The sequence below is a fragment of the Gadus chalcogrammus genome, chromosome 9 (assembly GCF_026213295.1).
Source record: "Gadus chalcogrammus isolate NIFS_2021 chromosome 9, NIFS_Gcha_1.0, whole genome shotgun sequence".
Lineage (NCBI taxonomy): Eukaryota > Metazoa > Chordata > Actinopteri > Gadiformes > Gadidae > Gadus > Gadus chalcogrammus.
In genome coordinates this window covers 18,109,312-18,124,158 of record NC_079420.1, presented here as the reverse complement: position 1 = coordinate 18,124,158, position 14,847 = coordinate 18,109,312, and the positions used below count along the sequence as shown (strand labels likewise).

At 46.3% G+C, this 14,847-nt stretch overlaps 3 protein-coding genes across 3 annotated transcripts in view; 1 reads left to right on the top strand and 2 right to left on the bottom strand.

Moving 5' to 3' along the window:
* Nucleotides 1–1,101: 1,101 nt before the first annotated feature.
* cotl1 (coactosin-like F-actin binding protein 1) lies at nt 1,102–7,095 on the bottom strand. Its single transcript, XM_056598898.1, has 4 exons — nt 6,646–7,095; nt 6,049–6,131; nt 3,726–3,883; nt 1,102–3,232 (listed from the first exon to the last, which is right to left on the bottom strand). The coding sequence occupies exons 1-4, from the start codon at nt 6,720–6,722 to the stop codon at nt 3,122–3,124; spliced, it is 429 nt and encodes a 142-aa protein (XP_056454873.1). The 5' UTR covers nt 6,723–7,095; the 3' UTR covers nt 1,102–3,121.
* A 456-nt stretch (nt 7,096–7,551) lies between these two features.
* On the top strand, nt 7,552–13,086 carry klhl36 (kelch-like family member 36). Its single transcript, XM_056598877.1, has 10 exons — nt 7,552–7,995; nt 8,111–8,194; nt 8,774–8,968; nt 9,576–9,698; nt 10,126–10,347; nt 10,701–11,009; nt 11,107–11,343; nt 11,692–11,849; nt 12,372–12,899; nt 13,017–13,086. Exons 2-10 carry the CDS (start codon nt 8,114–8,116, stop codon nt 13,084–13,086), a joined length of 1,923 nt encoding a protein of 640 aa, XP_056454852.1. The 5' UTR covers nt 7,552–7,995; nt 8,111–8,113.
* Nucleotides 13,021–14,847, bottom strand: part of zgc:56622 (uncharacterized protein LOC326033 homolog) — a 5,454-nt gene continuing 3,627 nt past the window's right edge. The window contains exons 8-10 of the mRNA XM_056598524.1: nt 14,525–14,608; nt 14,037–14,119; nt 13,021–13,778 (exon numbers count right to left, since the gene is read on the bottom strand). Of these exons, the coding sequence (XP_056454499.1) occupies nt 13,745–13,778; nt 14,037–14,119; nt 14,525–14,608 (201 nt within the window). The 3' untranslated portion in view covers nt 13,021–13,744. The remainder of the gene's footprint in view (nt 13,779–14,036; nt 14,120–14,524; nt 14,609–14,847) is intronic.

Genomic DNA, 14,847 nt, shown 5'->3' with positions numbered 1-14,847 from the left:
CTGTCTCTTCTTCCCCACTTCTGTCAGTAAACTGACAAGTAACACTTTGTCCCATAAGCTAAAGACGTGTGTAGCACTAGTAATGCATTCAGTTGGCAACATCTTAAACAGGAACTTGTAGGAACACTGGGCCACAGATCCTGGACTCTGTTATTATGTAACACACAATTAGTCCCATGGGTTCACTGCAATTCCCAAACCAACAGCCAGTCAACAAGAAACAAGTTCTGCACAATCAACTAACCAAAATACACAGATAAAAAAAAAAGGGTCATACATTGCTCCGACAGCAGTATCACCATGAATAACGCCAACCCACTAACCTGAGTTACAATAGTAGCATATTCAGGATCTATGGGGCCCAAATTAAATCACACCTACATTTTCAGATCATTGACTAATCCTTGATCTTTTAAGTCCATCACTTAGCCTACCGATGACTCTGCTCAACATGATCACTGTGATTATATTATGATAATAACTGTTATATTAATTAACGGATATTATTAAGAAAGTATGCTTTGTTATAAATAAAAGCATCTTCCAAATAGCGGATATAATATTATAATTTTGGGTGGTAACATTGTGAGGTGAAGAATGCAGAGACACTACTACCATTGAACCGAGTTAACAGAGTTAAATGTGAGTGATTAGAGGTTGAAAAACAAAAAAAGTCACAATTAGGAGGAAGAAAGGGAAAGAGGGCGAGGGGCCATTCGAGGAAGGAGCACAGAGAATTCAGTTTGCATTCTGGGATGGGGTTAAGCCGTTGACACAGAAGGGGCTGGGGGAGGATGAGTAATGAAGAGTGGTGGATGGTGTGGGGAGGTGGATTGTATTGCAGGGTAACCCACTGCCTCTACCTCTGAGCTGTGATTGGCTATAAGCACAACAGTATTGGTGACCATGACAACCTGTTTGAGTCCCTCAAGCTTTCGGGAGACAGTTTGCCGTGACTGCCGTGGCGATGCGAAGCACTGAAAGAGAGGGGCACCCATTACCTCATCATAGGCCAATAGAGAGGCACTAGTCCAAGTAATAACAGTTCACCATATTCACATCCACAACAAAAAAACATTTTCAATGGGATTCTTGAAATAAAAAACAGACAACAAATTTAGGAAAAAAACAGCTTTAATTTTGAAATGATTGTTCCCGTTACATTTCCTTTCCTGTTATTCTTGTTTTTTTTGTATTATATTTTCTTCCAATTACCAAGATAACATGGCTCTTACGTTGATATCAAAGGTACATCTCTTAAGAGAAAATAAAACTCATCTCAAAAGACAAATTCAGAACAGTACAAGAGAAAAAAAAGAAAATACGATATTTCATTTAGGATGGTTCAAAACAATTTACTACAACCAATAAATGGCTGCTTGAGGGGTAGGATGACATTTCAACATGGCTGCTCTACCAAGTAAGGTATGGGTCAATATAAACCCTAAAAATGGAGTACAACCAATCACAGTGTAATGTCCACAAACTCCCATGATGCCCCTCTCTCCATGGGAGATTAAGGCATTCAGCACATTGGGTTACAATATGCATGATACCTCAAATAGGTGGAGGGTCCAAAGGGGCTATCAGGACAAAGACTTTTTCTGTCTGTCTGTTTGTTTAACTTCAAAAAGCTCATACTCATGAATATCTAGTACCAGAAGAATTCAACCATATCTTAGATAGATTACAATGCCAATGTTGTTCTGTAATTTGGGGGTAAATATCTGTACGATTTCTGTTTTCACATTCTATGCCCGTTAGGTAGGTAATAAGGCTGTACATGCTCAAACTGAACTGAAAAAAGGGAGCAATTGTTTGTGTGCTATCGTGCCTTCCATTTACAAACCCGTATCTACACCTTCCAGTTTCAGTGTTTAAATCCTCCATTATTCGGTGGATTCATTGGGTATAGTTATTTGATGGAATGAAAAGCCTAAAATAAACTCCTGAACCTCCATGGGAAATGATAGCCCATCAGTGGCCTAGAATCTCATGTGCTTCCTTTCCAGTTCCTGTCACAGAACAGGAGCGCCTCGTGACTATTGTTAACATTGCTCTTGTTAAAAAACTCAAGACATGAAAATCAAATCAAACATAAGAGACTTGGGAGGACAAGGAGTTGCATTTAAAAACCAAACAGCCATAAAAGGTCTAGTTTAATGTAAAAAATAAAAATACAACATTGCAACAAAATGTAACTGCAACAATTCGTTAGGCTGTTATCCATACATTACTGCCTTGGTGGGATTTCACGAGTCACCAAAGGGCTACCTAGCAAGATGCAAATCCTGTGCAAGTGCAAGTGCAAGATGACATTCCACCACATTCATTACTGTTAACTCTTTTTGCGCCCACTTTTATCGAACAATTAGGAAGGTATACGCTTCTACTTGCACCACATGTATGAATGTTGGCCCCGAAAAGAAAAAACTAATTTATCATCCATAGTAATGATCATCATTAGGTTCTAAGCCGCATTGAGGTGGATTGTTGCACCAAAATAAATCATTCACGGTGTGCTCATGTTCCAAATTTTGTAATACTAAAGGCCAATAAAATATAGAATTCAGAGGAGACCTCCATTTGTTGTTGTTATCCGAGTCTAGTTGTGGTAAAGAGTGATGTTCAGATAGTGTCGTTGTCAATGTTGCCAAGTGGTTCTTTAGCTCCTCTACAGCACAGGTTGAGATGATGACATGTGAGATGATGATGCACTGCACAGTAGATGAGCGACCATGACATAATAACTAAGACAGGGCATACAGGCTACAGGGGAGAGGGTTCTTGTTTGGTTGGCATTATGTTTGATGTGTTTGTATCAATGTATGTCAGTGTGTCTTTTTGCAACATGCATATACAGTATGTGTAGTACCAAAAAAAGCAACATTGTTTTGCCCCTCCACTTTAATGTTTGTGTGTTTGTGTCTGTGTGTCTGTGTGTCTGTGTGTTGTCCATTCAGAAGTTGTTTATTCCCGCTCTCTCTTTCTCTCTCCCTGATGTCCTACCAAAGTCCACACTACCTTTAGCTCCCCATGCATCATTCCCCTTTACTTTCAACTTCCTCTCCTAACCCCCCCCCCCACCCAAACACCGCTGCCTGGGGACCCCCCAGACTCGCTACTCGGCCTGGGCGTCATAGTTGGCACCGCCGGCTTTCTTCAGCTCAGTGCGGATGTAGTTCTCGTCCAGCTCCCGGATGTCACTGATCATGAACTCCTTGGCAAAGTTCTGCGGGGGAGGAAGGATGGAACAAGGCACACGGGTCAGGGAGGGTCTATACATGACGGAGATGCTGACACTGTTTTATTCACATCTCGTTTTGTTCTACGAGAAGTGCTAAAAAAACAAAACAACGAATACTCTTATGCATGATGAAAGAACTGCTTAATGGACCTGAGTTGTTTTCAGGCATTGTGAACTGCTGCGGTGTGGTTTAATTAGGGGTTTATAGTGGACAAAGGACAACCCATACCCTTCTATTCAATAAAGTGCAGAAATATGTAAACAGTCAGGTTGCTTGAGTGCGTCTTTTTAGAAAGGCAAACGGACACTAAAGCATTAAAATCAGGTTCTATGTATCGACTTTTTTATTTTTTTTGAATCACCATTAGGTATACTCAAATGCAATCGATGGAAGCACATTCCAACACACAAATTCAATATTACTGTATTACGGTGCATAAAGGATGTAATGACAGCGCAGTACAGAAACCCAAATGACCTGCACGATGTCCTTGACCAGCGTCTTGTCTGTGCTGATCTTGGCCCGCTGCAGTCCGCTGACGTTCTCTCCGATCCACGTGATCAGGGTGAACTTGGCCCGCTTGCTCATGGCGTCCCCCGTCGTGATCCTCACGAAGCCATAGAGACGGACATCATCTGTGAGCGAAAGAGCGAGGGGTGAGAGGGAACACTAGATGGGGGAGGGACCACATACACATATCTCCCAAATACCATCTGCCACCACCAAGGGAAGGCTAGACCCTCTATATAAAAGACTAGGCCCTATATCAAACAGACTAAGCACTATGCCTAAGACTAGGCAGGTATATCTATATCTCTCTGTATCTTAAAGAATAGGCCCTCTAAGAGGTGTGTTTGACAGAGTGCAAAGCAGCGACCTGACTATTCATAGAGATTTGTTTATTGATCCCCTCGGAGGCAAGTCGGCTGTCAAAATGAGACGAACGAGGAAACCAACACTGAAAATCTGCAGCAATAGTACTAGGTTGCTGTTAGGGTCAAATTACTTTGGCATATACTTTACCAGGGACCAAAAAAATGCAATTTGCTAAATTTAGTTTATGCCGTGAATTACAATATAGTATGTTCGGGACCCGAATGTTGAATGTTGTAATGTTAACGGCAGAAATTCTGACACCAGTGAGAAACCACAGAGCTTCCACTCATCAAGTTTCAGTTTCATGCTCCTCCTTGAACATACTTTGCAATAATATAAACTTTGTGTGCGTCAATGACATTTAGGTCAACAAACTAAAGAAGATGCGTTATGAATGATCATGCCAAGCATTAGATGCATCCTCCTTTGTTTTTCATATCTTGAGTATTGGCTATTGAACCTTAGCTATTGTAATTTGTGTTTGTCTTTCAACATTCATATAAATCACAGATTGCCTCCGGCGACATTGAATAAAGCTAACCTTGGCAGAGTTACAAGCGTGTCTGTTACTGGTGACACATTAACAAGTGTTTGTAGAACAATGAAAAACCCAATGCATGCACATGATTGACCTTTAACTCCCATGCCCGCAGAGACAAAATCACAGTCTTAGAAACCCTGAGTATATAATATGAAACAACATTAACTCTATTAACTGTACACACTGCATGAAGTGAACAGAGCAGTCCATCTACAAAGCATAGCTTCTGGCTGTGACTCATTGATATTCTTCAAGGTTCGACTGAAGGTAGGCCATGCTGGCACTGCAAGGCAGGAAGAGGGCTTTTGAGGTGGAGAATGCCCTGCAGCAGAGTGTGTGTGTGTGTGTGTGTGTGTGTGTGTGTGTGTGTGTGTGTGTGTGTGTGTGTGTGTGTGTGTGTGTGTGTATCTTGGCAGTGCTGAGACTGCAGTCGGCCTCAAGTGGCTCCAAAACTTCGGCCATTTATGACAACTATGAGACAGCAAGAAATAAAAATTGAAAATGGGGAGAAAATCTAACTGAACCACAAATCGAATATATTGATCCGTGTTGAGCCAATTCTTTCAAACGTGAAGGCATATTCATTTAATTTAAAATACACCTAGGACAAAAGGAGTGAGGCAAACATTTATGTTGCTCACGTTAAATGAAGAGCAACAATATGTCTACCTATAGGTATTTCATTAATTGGTACTTATCAGGCAATAAGATAAATAACATACGATTCACTTCCACATGGGAACGCAGCCTGAAAATGTTGCGGAAAAGAACAGCCAGAGGACATGCGCATCAGGAACAACTTGCGAGTTTTGGCGCGCCACACCCAACTTTTGAGTCGCTGGAGGGTGGGCGTCAAGGGGGGGGCGTGTTCTAATTCTACATAATGTTTCGATTTTAACTGTTGCGTGAGGTTAAGACGGGCAAGTACTTCAGATATAAACTCCACTCGCTTTTTATAACATAGGGAAAATAAATCCAGGTCAATAGATCACCAGAGCTGCATAGCCTCTAATGCTATGGGATAACTAGGCTATCCGGGAGGGGATGGAGTTTACAATGTCAAGTGTTCAACGGTTAGTGAGATGACGGCCCGAGCAGAAAGACTCTTAAAAGATTAGTGTCCTGGCTGGGAACGTAAGAAGTCAAGCACCCTGTCAAGCTGTGTGCCATACAACCTCCTACTGCATGACGAGCACAGTGATGAAACAGACCGCACACACCAACACATTGGCGCACCACGAAGCAAATACACTTCACGTGAAGGAAATGTATATTCATATAGCTTTGGCCCTATATGGGAGGGGAAAGGGTGGTCCATCAATCGGAGAAATGGAAAGAGAATTGCTCCGATATAGACTGTAGTCTATAGATTGAAGGCCTTACCTTTGCACTGACTCTTGAATTCCTCATAGTCGGTGCCTTGTCCCCCAGATACGATCATAGAGCCCTCGTATATAAACGACGCCCTAGGAAATATTGAAAACACTTCATTAAAACGTGCATTCATCCATTCATAATCTATGCGATTCTCCAGTGATTCAAGAGATCCTTGCCAAATATTATCTCCTCCGCTCCCATAAGGCCTACACACATTAACAAATAGGCCTATGCATTAACGTTACATTAGATGGGTTATTATTTTTTATGTAGCGTGGCATTACATTTCGCATTAGACAATAAAATACCCGGTTTGGAATAACAAGGCTAATCCAAACTATGCAGGGGATCAGATTGTGCGTAGACATACGTGTCACAGTACCCCTTCTGGATATAGGACAAAGGAAATAGTTCTGCACCGCTCGCCTTATTCACTTAATGTATTCTGGAAGATGCAACATTAAACCACCAGACTACTTATCATCCAAATATCGAAAATTTGGCGAAAAGGCTTGCAATGTCGATATGCATGCCAATTGACAAATAACTTAAAATGTGCCTAACGGTATCGCTCAATGAGACATGATAAGACTGAACACTCACCAATTTATCTCTGTGTTATCGTCCCTGACTTGGTTGTAAGCTTCTCTGCAAGCGTCTTTATCGATTTTCGTTGCCATTTTGGATGGACACAGAGTGAAGAGGAGTCAGCAGGACGGAGGGGCAGATCGTCGAAGAGAAGCAGATGAAGGGGCGAACAGTCTCTCACTCCAATAGCTATTAGGCTATACAATAGACTGTCAGAGCTGTTTCACTCTCAACTCACGAGCCGCAAAGAGAACAATCGGCCTTTGCCTGCTGCGCTATCAAACAGGGGGAGCGGACGCACAAAGAGCAGAAGTGGTGCAGCTGGCCGTGGGCTAGATCTCCTCTCAATTATCGGGAAAAAGAGACTCTTCTGGTAGCTCGATTCATTTCCTATATTTCAAGTGCATGGGCGTTGGTGATGTTTGTCAATCAGGTTGCAGACGGTGAGGTCCCCGGTTCACAGGATTCTTCTCCTCCTAATGGTCAATGAAGGGACAATTCAAATTAAATCCGCCCGTTCTCCAGACTATTCCGCAGGGTAATCTCGCCACATAGTGGACAATTACCCACATTGCGGATTAGGAACAAAGGTCTGCAGCCAGCAATGTGTTGTGTTTTTGTGTACTAGCTATGCGCAAATACATAAAATACATGCTTTTTTCACATAATGGTCCAACATATAACATATAACCACTTTTTACAGGACTATTACAACATTTTGCAGTCAACATAAATTTGCAAATCTATATTCTGTTTTAGAATACACAAATACGATTATGCATTTAAAGCCATATGGAATAAGCGCTTCCTTTTGAATTGCGCATACATATGATATGTTGATCAAACTTTATTTATCCTGAAATCCTACTTTTTTTACGATAAGGAAATACATTTAGGCCCACAATGTTTTATAATCTTTAAGGGCCATGGCTTTTACTGCACTTATACATTATATACACACATTTTTGAACTCGCATGTAGTTATACACTATAACCAAATCAATTTGACATAGGACTACAAACAAATTACGTACACGGGTATTTTAGAACACTGCAACGTTGACTTCTTGAATGTACCTTGATGAGCCTCCCATGCAGATTTTGATTGGTCAGCGGCCTCACGGAACACTTCCTGGATGATGTTGAGCCAACAGCATCGAGTTTTAGGACCATGGACAGCCTCGAAGAAATTAACTGCATTTTAGCAAGATATATATGGTTTAAAATAAGGACATTTTACTTATATTCAACATAACAGTTTAGTTACGTTATCCTCTTCTCATGACTCATAAGCCACACGCAACCACAACTACTTCCTCATATCACATTATAAAAATATATAACCCCTCTCAAGAACGCAAATGAGTAAGTATAATATACGTAAGCATTTAGAAAAAAACAACTTCAGAAAGTTACTAAATTAAACGGTGTGTATGTGTGTGTGCGCGCGCGTGTGTGTGTGCGTGTGTGTGTTTTAAAGATAATGCCAAAGTCAGAGGCCACGATGGAGAGTGGTACGCACAGCTGTACGTCACAGCATCAGCGACTGAGTGCATCGTCCAAGGTCAGCCTCCAATAGCAATACATTGGTGGTGGTGGTAGTGATGTCGTTTATTTACTCGTTAAATAAACGTCAAAGTGCACGCACACCCCCTGCCTCATTGTAGCCTACTACCATTTTCTTCTGAAGTTACCCGAGTCATGCTATGATGACCTATTGCGATGTGATTGTATTTAAGCTTATCTTTCCTGCTGGCTTGAATCCAAATCCAAAGTCGTGTTTCCTATATTATCAGGAAAACAATCAAGCCTTGATCTGAAACCAAAGAGGCAATGACCTGGATGAAGAAGAATAAATATATATCATGAACTGACTTTCTATTCAGAACCCCCAAACAATCGTCTTTGTCAAATTGAAGTCCTCCAACCGTTAATACGTTATTTGAATAACCAGCTGATGTGAATTAGAAGTTAGGCTAGTTATCTTATCACTCTGAAATGACCTTGGATGCAGTTCTCCAACGGTTAACACTGGCGTTCACACTATTGAGCCAAAGTATCGCTTCAATAGCTCGCCGACCTGCTAAATGCTTCCCATGGCGGGGGCTGAGGACCTGATCTCGGGCCTGTTGTGGACCCCCAGGTGTTTGGCTGGGCGGGCCAGGCGGTGGAGCTCCTGCAGGGGTTGGAGCAGCAGCGCCGGCTGGGCACGCTGTGTGACGTGGTGCTGGTGGCGGGGGGCCAGCGCCTCAGCGCCCACCGCGCCCTCCTGGCCATCTCCAGCCCCTACTTCCACGCCATGTTCACCCTGGTCATGAAGGAGCAGCGGCAGGCGGAGGTGAGGCCGTCTGAGGGGTGGTGGTGTGAGTGTGCTTGTTGTGGGGGGGGGGGGGGGGGGGGTGTTTAATGGTTACATTATTCTTTTCTGAAATCAGCGGTGTTTGTTGAGGGGCGCTGCAGTCAACCTCCACTTGGATACCACAATCCAGACGATGTTTATTGAAGTGCCGTTTCCAAAGTGAATTCCATTCACTCTGTTCACTTCCAGCGAACGTTACCGCTGCCATTATTTTTGAACTAAACTAATTCCAGCATAAATATTATTACTATCAAGCCATTGTTGACTTGTTCAAAATTCCGCTGTCATCCGCTGGGGTTCACTGATAGGCTGGCGGGATTTGATTTGGAACTAAAAGCTGCTAGTGTTGGCTGGATGCAGACTCGTATCTTGCGGCAATCTTTGATCTCAAAGATCTCAGTTCGTGAGATCTTTGCTGGCTTCTCCAAACTAGTTGTGTCTGCCAAAGAGTGACTATCACTCCCTCTCTGTCCTGCTCCCTTCTCCATGGAGATACTGTCCAGTGACTTCCTTAGTTCCTTCTTTTTAATCGTCATATTATTTGATCCGTATCCCACGGCCCGTGTGTCTCTGCTCTCGTCCCCAGGTGGAGCTGGTGGGGACGTCCTACGGGGGTCTGAAGGCTGTGGTGGACTTCATGTATAGCGGGGAGCTGCCATTGAACGGCGGGAACATCAATGATGTCCTGGAGACCGCCCACCTGCTGCAGGTGAAGAAGGGTCTCTCTGTGAGGAGCTCTGGTATCGGAGGGCTTGTCTTAAAGCTATGATCACAGAGTCAATCCAATTGGTCCACGTTGTTGGTATTTTCTGACAAACATTCTCCATAGCACCATTGAGTTTCAGTCCTTCAGTCCTTTTGTGTGTCTTGGTCGTTCGCTTGAATCTATCACAGAAGTCCATTTCAGAGAACTGCATTGTTCTTTAACGTGCAATAACAACAATTGGCCATTAGGGGACACCACCTCCCCAGATCTTGTTTCTGTATGTTTTTCGTTCTCAAATGTAAGCAGCCGATATTTACCATATATGTTGTTGTTTTTTTGTCTAAGCAAGACATGCATTTGACAATGTACTTGTTTCCTCCACTCTCTATAAACCTGCTGTGTGAATGTCAAACCCAATTGGACTATGAAGGTGGGCCAAGCGGTGGACTTCTGCTGCCAGTACCTGGAGATGGAGGTGTGCGAGGACAACTACCTGTACCTGCAGGAGCTGGCTCTCTTCTACAGCCTGGAGCGCCTGGAGGCCTTCGTGGACCGCTTCATCCTCCAGCACTTCGCCACGCTGTCGCTGACTGCCGACTTCCTGCAGAACATCCCCTTGGACAAGCTGACCTCCTACCTGTGCAGTGAGCAGGTCTGTAGTACGAGGCTTCCTCTTGACGGTATCCTCACGCATCGGAGCGTGAGCGTCTCTTCTTGTTTCAGCCTTAAATAAAGGATGTGAGCCCCTTGGTTCTTATGTCGATCTCTCATGAAGTGTTAAGGTACACATTTTAACCGTCGACATGCTGTGCAGTCGCACAATGCAGCGTCCATAGCGGTTGACGCCGCGATGAATCAAGTCTAGACGCGGTGAAGGCACGGTGGTAGAGCTTCTGAGTCCTCTCCGCACCTTCATCTGTACTTTAGCCTGAGAGACATCCCCAAAAGTCGGTCCCTCAGACCAGACGTCCTTTAACGGCCCCCGTGGCTCCGTGCGTCCCCCAGGTGCAGCACGCCAGCGAGCGGGCCCTGCTGCAGGCGGCCCTTCAGTGGCTGGGCCGGGGGCCCGAGCCGCGGCTGGCCCACGGCCGCCAGCTCCTCTCCCGCGTCCGGCTGCCCCTGCTGGGCCCCGAGGAGCTGGCGGGCCCCGTGCGGTCGGCCGTGAGGGCCCTGCTGCCCGGGGACGCGGGCTGCGAGGCCCTGGTGGAGGAGGCCCTGGCGTACCACGCCCGGCCCAGCGCCCAGCCCCTCCTGCAGACCCAGCGCACGGCGCTCCGCGGGGGCTCGGAGAGGCTGCTGCTGATTGGAGGAGAGGTGACCCCCTTGGTTTTATCAAGAGGTTCACTGTGTGGAACACACTTCACACTTTACATCGTGTGTGTGTGTGTGCCCCCCCCCCCCCCACCCCCAGGTTCTGGACCGTGGCAGTGGGCTGACGGCCAGTGTGTTCTGGCTGGACGCGGCGGCGGCGGCGGCGGGGGGCTGGCGGGAGGAGTGCCTGCTCCCCGACCTGCGGAGCCACCTCTCCGTGGCCACGCTGGGGGGCTTCATCTACACGGCGGGAGGCAGCTCGTCCCGCGACCACAGCGGCGACACCGCCTGCAGCCTGCTGCACCGATACGACCCCCGGCAGAGGACCTGGGCCGAGGTACCCCCCCCCCCCCACTCCATCAACACCACACTGCACAGCAATACACCAGATCAAACTCCACCTAGTACACCCCTAGAATATATACACTTAGAATATTCCGCATTAGGAATATAATTCTGTTAAAACTTCTATTGTATTTTATTTATATTATAAGCACAGAAAATACAGAGTTTGTCTCACAAAGATTTCACCGCACCTCCTGTATAAGTATGAGACAAAAATAAACCTTTGGAATCTTGAATCTACTGTAGTAGCCCATCTGGCTGCGCTGCACTATGCCACGCCCTCATCTCAACGCCGGCCGGCCCCTAGTGGTAGTGTATCCCGCTTGTTCTGTTGTTGCAGTGCGCTCCGATGAACCAGCGGCGGGAACACTTCTTCCTGGCTGCCGCGGGCGGGTGTCTGATCGCCGTGGGCGGGAGGAACGTCACAGGACCCCTGTCGTCTGTGGAGGTGTACCACCCTGCGGAGGACTGCTGGACCTACGTGGCCGGGCTGCCCAGGTAGGACGGTCCATCAGGAGGCCGTTCTCTGTGGACCTTTCCTTCATATGGGCCAGATAATGGCTCCTTTAACCAGATGGTGAACGCATTCATACAGCGTTCAACGTTTAGCTTTCATACTTTGATACTAGACAATACTTAGTTAACCTTAACATACAAGTGAATGGAGAAATAGAATGAGGTTGTTGAATATAGAGAGATAACAGATTCAGTGGAGCCCCTTTCAGAGGTCTATCAGGGGGTGCAATAGAAGACACGTGGAGATCCCTTGGGGCTGTTATTGGCCTCTGCCTCTGGTTCGGGGTCTTCTTCTTTCAAACATGTTTGCATGATATTACTAACACCTCCTTTAAACCTCAATTTTCTCCAATAGTGGCGACAAAAACAAACTAAATAGCAATTTTATTGTCTCTACTTCCTCAAAAATAAACCTTGCTCCCTATGTCCTTGTGTGTGGCCCCCGGCCCCCCCGGCTCCACTGTGGACTCATGGCCCCGCCCTGTCTCCCCCCCCCCCCCCCAGGCGGACCTACGGCCACGCCGGCACCGTCCACCACGGCACCGTCTACATCTCCGGCGGCTACGACCAGCAGATCGGCCCCTACCGGCGGGATGTGCTGAGCTACGACCCCCCGGCCGCGGGGGCCCCGTCCGGCCGGGCCCCCGGCTGGCAGGAGCGCCCGCCCATGGGCGAGGCGCGCGGCTGGCACTGCATGGCCTCGCTGGGCAGCCGCGTCTACGTCATCGGGGGCAGCAACGACCTGCTGGACGCCCCCGACCGGCTGGACGTGGGGGCGGTGGAGGCCCTGGACCCGGCCAGCGGGCAGTGGTCCCGCCTGGCGGACCTCCCGGCGCCCGTCAGCGAGGCGGGGCTGGCGGTGTGGGGCGGCCGGGTCTACGTGCTGGGTGGCTACAGCTGGGTGAGCATGACCTTCTCCCGGGCCACGCAGGTGTACGACCCCGCCACGGGGCAGTGGGCCCCTGGTCCCGAGCTGCCCAAGCGGATGGCGGGGGCCTCGGCCTGCACCTGCACCCTGAGTCCCCCCCCGCCGCCCCCCACCGCCGACGCCACCGCCGCCGCCCCAACCCCCGCCGCCGCCGCCAACGCCACCGCCCCTCCCCCCGCCGCCGCCAGTGCCAACGCCCCTCCCCCATCCGCTGCTCCCAGAGACGATGAGGAGGAGGGAGGAGAGGGCGGTGGGAGACAGTGGGGGCGTAGGCCCCCCCAGCCCGTCTGAGGAGAGCCGTGACGTTCTTCCCCCTGCTGGCTCGATGATGAGTGAGTGTGTGTCCCACTTTGTGTTGTGGGATTGACTTGTTGAATACGGTTGAATCTGACCTAGTTTTCAGTTCAGTGAAGGTGAGTTCTCCCTTACTAGAAAGCCTCCACTCATGTGCGATGTATATATAAAAGCATTTAAGACACTGCTGTTACAAAATGACCCGGTTGGAATGACACTTTATTTAATATTGTTTCTTGGTGTTTCCTAATGTTTACCAAAGGATTTGTCTACATGGATAACGTTTATTTTCTGTGGAAGAGTGTTTTTTTTAAGTTATTTGTTTTACAATTTCAACACAGATCTGTTTTCTATGTTTTGGCAGTGCATTTCACAGTATAGTTCTTCATGTTTCATAATGTTTACCATGGGATTTGTCTTCAAAACATAACGCTTTTACAACATGGAAGATGCTACAAATAGGAAACTTTGCATTTTATCTAGGATAAAGATTTTTTATTATTTATTATTTTATTCAAGTTATTTGTTTTACAATTTCAACACATCTCTGTGTATTACGTTTCGCCAGTGCATTTCACAGTATCATTTTATCATCAACACTGAATGAACAGTTTTAAGGAAAAATCCACTCTTTCTTCTCTCTGCCCTTTCATTCTTATTCAAATGGATAATAAGGATGAGACTTCAGCCTGAAAACCAAAAATGCATGGGAATTTGTTAGGTCCACTTAAATGTCACCTCAATCTATTTAACTGCACTGACATACAAACTTTTGCACATTGCTAGCGCATAGCACGACCAATACCCCTGTTATTATGATGAGGCCTCACACGTCTTCCATAAAGGTGTTCATTACCAAAACCCTAAGTAGCAATTAGATACATCCATTGGACATGATGTCTCTTATTTATTTGTTTGTATTTGTGTGTATGGGCACAACGTCTTACTCTTCAAGGACACAAGCTCTCCATCCCCGGTCCAGCCCCCTCAGCGCGTCCACGTCCTCCTCCGTCAGACTAAAGTCAAAGATCTGCGTGCAACAATACATTCTCTTGGCCGTTGTCACACTACGAAATAAAATGGTTTATGCTTCCCTCTTCTCATATTTTTTAACATTGAAGAAGTTCATTTGAATTCTCTTTGGCTATGTTTCTGGCTTATTAATTACACAAACACCAGTAAAGATTGATCCATCAAACACAATTTGGTTTCAACATGAACACTCGTTAGGAAATAGCAGAAATATAGCCAACGGACAAAGAAACACTGATCCGCAGTGCACCTTGAGGCTGAACTGGTCTTGGCTGTATGTGCTCAAAAAAGCAAAGGGGTGGGGAAGACACCAGTGCTACAATAGTGGTTGAAACTGGAATAATATGGTGCTAGGACAGAAGGAAGCACAGAATGAAGGCAGGAACAAGGAGAAAGTCGTCACCTTTGTGTTCTCGAGGATGTGATGAGCTCTGTCGCTCTTGGGGATGACTGATATACCTCGCTGCACGTGGTAGCGCAGCAAAACCTGGGACAAACACACACGATGGGAAGGAACAAGCCTCTGCACCCACATACACAACAGGTCTCCCATACTAACTGTGATGTACAATAGGAATGACACATCACATAAAACATTGAAGGTACTATACCATATAGTTACGATTAAGTACGCCTTCGTATGAAGTCTCATTGCAAGCTCACAGAAAGCTCCCTTCCTCTGCTGACACTTCAATCACGAGACCTAACACGCCCTAGTAGATGGCC

Excerpts from the sequence above, each read along its gene's own strand:
- cotl1 (XM_056598898.1), bottom strand. The coding sequence starts at position 6,722 with ATGGCAACGAAAATCGATAAAGACGCTTGCAGAGAAGCTTACAACCAA. Across the intron at positions 3,884-6,048 it reads ATTCAAGAGTCAGTGCAAAG|ATGATGTCCGTCTCTATGGC; the intron begins GTAAGGCCTTCA and ends TTTCGCTCACAG. Across the intron at positions 3,233-3,725 it reads TGGTCAAGGACATCGTGCAG|AACTTTGCCAAGGAGTTCAT; the intron begins GTCATTTGGGTT and ends CCTCCCCCGCAG.
- klhl36 (XM_056598877.1), top strand. The coding sequence starts at position 8,114 with ATGCCAAAGTCAGAGGCCACGATGGAGAGTGGTACGCACAGCTGTACG. Across the intron at positions 10,348-10,700 it reads CCTACCTGTGCAGTGAGCAG|GTGCAGCACGCCAGCGAGCG; the intron begins GTCTGTAGTACG and ends TGCGTCCCCCAG. Across the intron at positions 11,344-11,691 it reads GGCAGAGGACCTGGGCCGAG|TGCGCTCCGATGAACCAGCG; the intron begins GTACCCCCCCCC and ends CTGTTGTTGCAG.